This window comes from Mesitornis unicolor, unplaced genomic scaffold (assembly GCF_000695765.1).
Source record: "Mesitornis unicolor isolate BGI_N332 unplaced genomic scaffold, ASM69576v1 scaffold7938, whole genome shotgun sequence".
Lineage (NCBI taxonomy): Eukaryota > Metazoa > Chordata > Aves > Mesitornithiformes > Mesitornithidae > Mesitornis > Mesitornis unicolor.
The window spans coordinates 21,890-25,648 of NW_010203793.1; the positions used below are offsets into that span (position 1 = coordinate 21,890).

At 36.6% G+C, this 3,759-nt stretch overlaps 1 protein-coding gene across 1 annotated transcript in view; it reads right to left on the reverse strand.

Annotated features, from left to right (window-relative positions):
• Positions 1–3,333, reverse strand: part of RBM45 (RNA binding motif protein 45) — a gene marked incomplete at its 5' end in the record, with an annotated part of 7,659 nt that extends 4,326 nt beyond the window's left edge. Inside the window, 4 exons of the mRNA XM_010190847.1 lie at positions 878–1,057; positions 1,364–1,474; positions 2,948–3,074; positions 3,211–3,333. Of these exons, the coding sequence (XP_010189149.1) occupies positions 878–1,057; positions 1,364–1,474; positions 2,948–3,074; positions 3,211–3,333 (541 nt within the window). The remainder of the gene's footprint in view (positions 1–877; positions 1,058–1,363; positions 1,475–2,947; positions 3,075–3,210) is intronic.
• Positions 3,334–3,759: the final 426 nt, after the last annotated feature.

Sequence of the window (3,759 nt, forward strand, 5' to 3'; positions counted from 1 at the left end):
CCATTAAATCCTAACAACAAACAACACTCAAATGAAGCAATATGATTAAACTGCATATTAGTCACACACAATACAAGTCTTAAGTCTTCTTATCACACAGTGCATTACTTAATGGCAACATCAGCAGTATTTGCGAAGAAAACTTTAGTGGAATTAACTAGTGACAGGTCAGATATATTTATGCTAGCTTGAAAAGCTGGTGATAAACCAACACAAGTGAAAACATGTCCTCTTGTCTAACACTGAATTACAAACAAAAATATACACAGTATCATTTTAAAATGCAATTATCCCATCAACAGTAAATCTCAAGTACTGTGAAGTTACATTTTAACTCCTCAAATCATTTCCATGTCAAGCTTCTTCGAGAAGAGAGCTCTTCCACTTTTTTCCTCAGCAATGGCAAAACTACAAGAAGACTGAAACCACAAAAATCCTTCCAGTACAAAAATATTTGTTTCGGAATGATTTAATCTTGTTTACTCGTATGTCAGTTTCTGCACACGGAGACACACAAACATTCCTGATTTCAAAACGAAAAAATCAGATCTCTTCAGAGAACTTTAAAACTAGATGTATAATATTTTTCAAAACCTTTTTTTCCTTTTATTCTGCCCAAAATTATACAGTTAATTTGATAAAAACACACTGCTCGTGGCTTTGATTCTGTCCTTGAAATCGTATTTTATGAAAATAAAGGTGTTTAAGCCTACCTGTAAACAGGGGATCAAACAAAACTGAATTTTGGGCGATAGCAGCAACTACTGATACATAAAACATTAACTCTTTCCAACAAGTGTACTGTATTTTGCAATACAGTTGAAGTACAATTAATATGCATTCCCTTTATAGAAAGAAAAGTTGTACTTTTACTTACCACTATTAGTATGAGGATCTCGCTGAACATCACAATATTCCAGTCCTGGGACTAAATCAAAGAGGGCGAACAGCTGCTCTTGGATAAAGGGAAGCCGCGATACCACTGACAGACGCTTGGAGACCGACTCTTGAATTCTGCTCTCATTTTTTTCAAAATTGCAGAAATCTGGCTGCCCACCTCAATAATCAACAAAAATGCAGGTCATTGCACTAGCACACTTTCACTTCATACATATTTTTCATTCAACTTCTAAAAGTAATCTACATACTAAATGAAACATGTTTATTTCACCAGTGCAGGTCACAAAATAATTGTAATTTTAAAAATGTAAACTGATGTCTGATTTGTTTCTAACTCCAACACCCAATCTACTATTTAAGTGTTGACCTAAGCGTCCGTTAGCTTCCCTTCTTCCAAACTGCATTCTTACTTTCTGACCATACTCAAGACTACAAGGTATTTTTAGTATAAAAACTGACTTACAAAATGGAAGCGTATTTCCTCTTGGTTCTTGCCTTGTGTTACTACTAAAATAATCATGTTCAAAGGACTCAGATGACTTATTTTTAGGTTCAGCCAAAATGGCCCTGTAGCCTGAAAAAAACAACCACACATATAGCAACACCTCAGCACATCCAAATTACCTGACTGGATCTACATCCCTTAAGTACTGTATTTAGAGATATATTATTCAAAAAAGCCAGAAAGTTCTGGCTTTAGGAAAATAAATAATCTGTAACTCTTGATGTCTGCCATAATATTCATGTGAAAGTCAACAACTTCCACTCCTAGTCACAAATTAAGCACAAGAGCCTACTTGCTGTAAGGGTGCCTAAGCACTGGCACAGGGAGTCAAATATCAAATCTCCCAAGGGAGACTGTGAAATCTCCATCCTTGGAGATATTCAAAAGCTGCCTAGATACAGTTCTGGGCAACCATGGAGCTCAGGTGAACCGGATCAAGCAGGGGGGTTGGGTAAGATGACCTCCAGAGGTCATCTTCCAATGTCAACAATTCTGTAATACTTGCCAGGATTCAGAGATGTTCCAGAGGCAATCACCTGAACTTCCACACTACAACAGCAGTTTTTGCGTGTTTGTACTGATCTAGGTTTTGCTTTCCTGAAAGCTCAGGTATTACTCTCAGCCTATCCAACTAACTTCATCTTAACTTCACAGCAGAAAGGAAGTAAAATTTAACTGCTAAGTAATCTCAGACTCACATTCCTATGCAAGAATCGTCACAAAGAATTTTGCAGAACCAGTTGTGATAGATACGATGTAGAACTACTATCTATATTAATGGGGAGAAAAAGAGCACACAAGAACAACAAAAAACCAACCATATCCACATGCCAAGTTGCTTCATATTTGTTACTAAGTGAACATTGCACAGGAGAAGGCTGCTGTTAGGTTTCCCCAGAAGCCTTTCTTCACCTGGATAAGCAGTAAGTCATGTGCTTCAGCCCCTGACCACCTTAATGGCCTTCCACCAGACTCCCTAAAATTCATTAACATTTGGCTAACATTGGTACTACAGTGTAAGTGACAGATGGTTGGTCATAAAGCATACCAAGTTTGTGACATAATTTGTGACATAAAATGAAAATAAACAAAATAATCCCCAAACTTCAATTAGGTTGAATTTGTTATTAAATAAATGTAACCAAAACAGAATCCCTATGGATTATCAAATATATTTTTATATATAAATTCCTTTCATATGAAATATATTTGACTGAAAATGCATATTCCTAGGGATACATTGAGGTTTTCCTGTAGATGAAGTCCACATTACAGACCAATAACAACACGTGAAAGAAAACACTGTATCCACTTCCAAACTCCTTTCACTGATCTTACTTGCTGTTTGGTCCTGCAAGAATGTGATCAGGTAACTGTTCTCAATGACTGTTAATAATACTATTTTCTATCCACAGTAGAACTTTGTCTCAGGATACGTTTATATCATAAATCATTTACCTGCAAACAAAACTACATAAAGGTACACTAATGACGATACACACTTATTGTGAAGAACTTGAAAGAATTCAGTCAGATTCTTACTTCGATCACATTCTTCAATTGCTCGGGCAGCTTGCGATGGTTTTAAATATCTCACATAACCCAAGCCTTTACTTTCTCCAGTAGTCTTGTTTTTAATAATGCTGCAATATTCAATGTCTCCATACATCTGGAACAATTTAAAAGCATATTAATTTACAATATCCGAAAATGCATTCGAGTTCTATTTGTTAAGCCCTTCTGATAAGAAAGGCCTTAAGAAAAGGCCAATTTAAAATAACAATTAACAAACAGTGAATCAGTACCTTAAATTTCTCCCGCAGATCTTCCTCTGAATATGATTTTGGTATCATAACAAAGATTCGTGTAAGCTCCTCATCTTCAACATCTCGATGGCTTCCAGAAGCTCTTGACTGTGCAATAAACACCTAACAAAAGAATTACATAGACATGAACTACTGGAGAAGAGGTCTCAACCACATATCAACAAGAAAGGAAAACAACTAGATTTAACAAGTCCTCGTATTTCTCTTTCACATAAGCTAGCTGTCCTTATATAGAAAAAAAGAACATCTCCGATCATAGACGCACCTGCGACAAAAGACCTACAAGTACGACGCATCCTAAATGGCTTTCCAAGCACGACAGCGGCCAGCAGAAGTTCTCACTGGGGATAATGAAGAATGGTCAGGAATACCAAAGCCTGATTCAGCAGCACTGCCAATGTCACAGGTGGCATGCGAGGCAGTAAAAAATGCATTACTGCAACCGGCTTAGTATACCAGTAGAAACAAAAAATAAGGAAGCAAAACAAACAAAAAAAGCCTAACAGCTTATCAAAACATCACTACTGC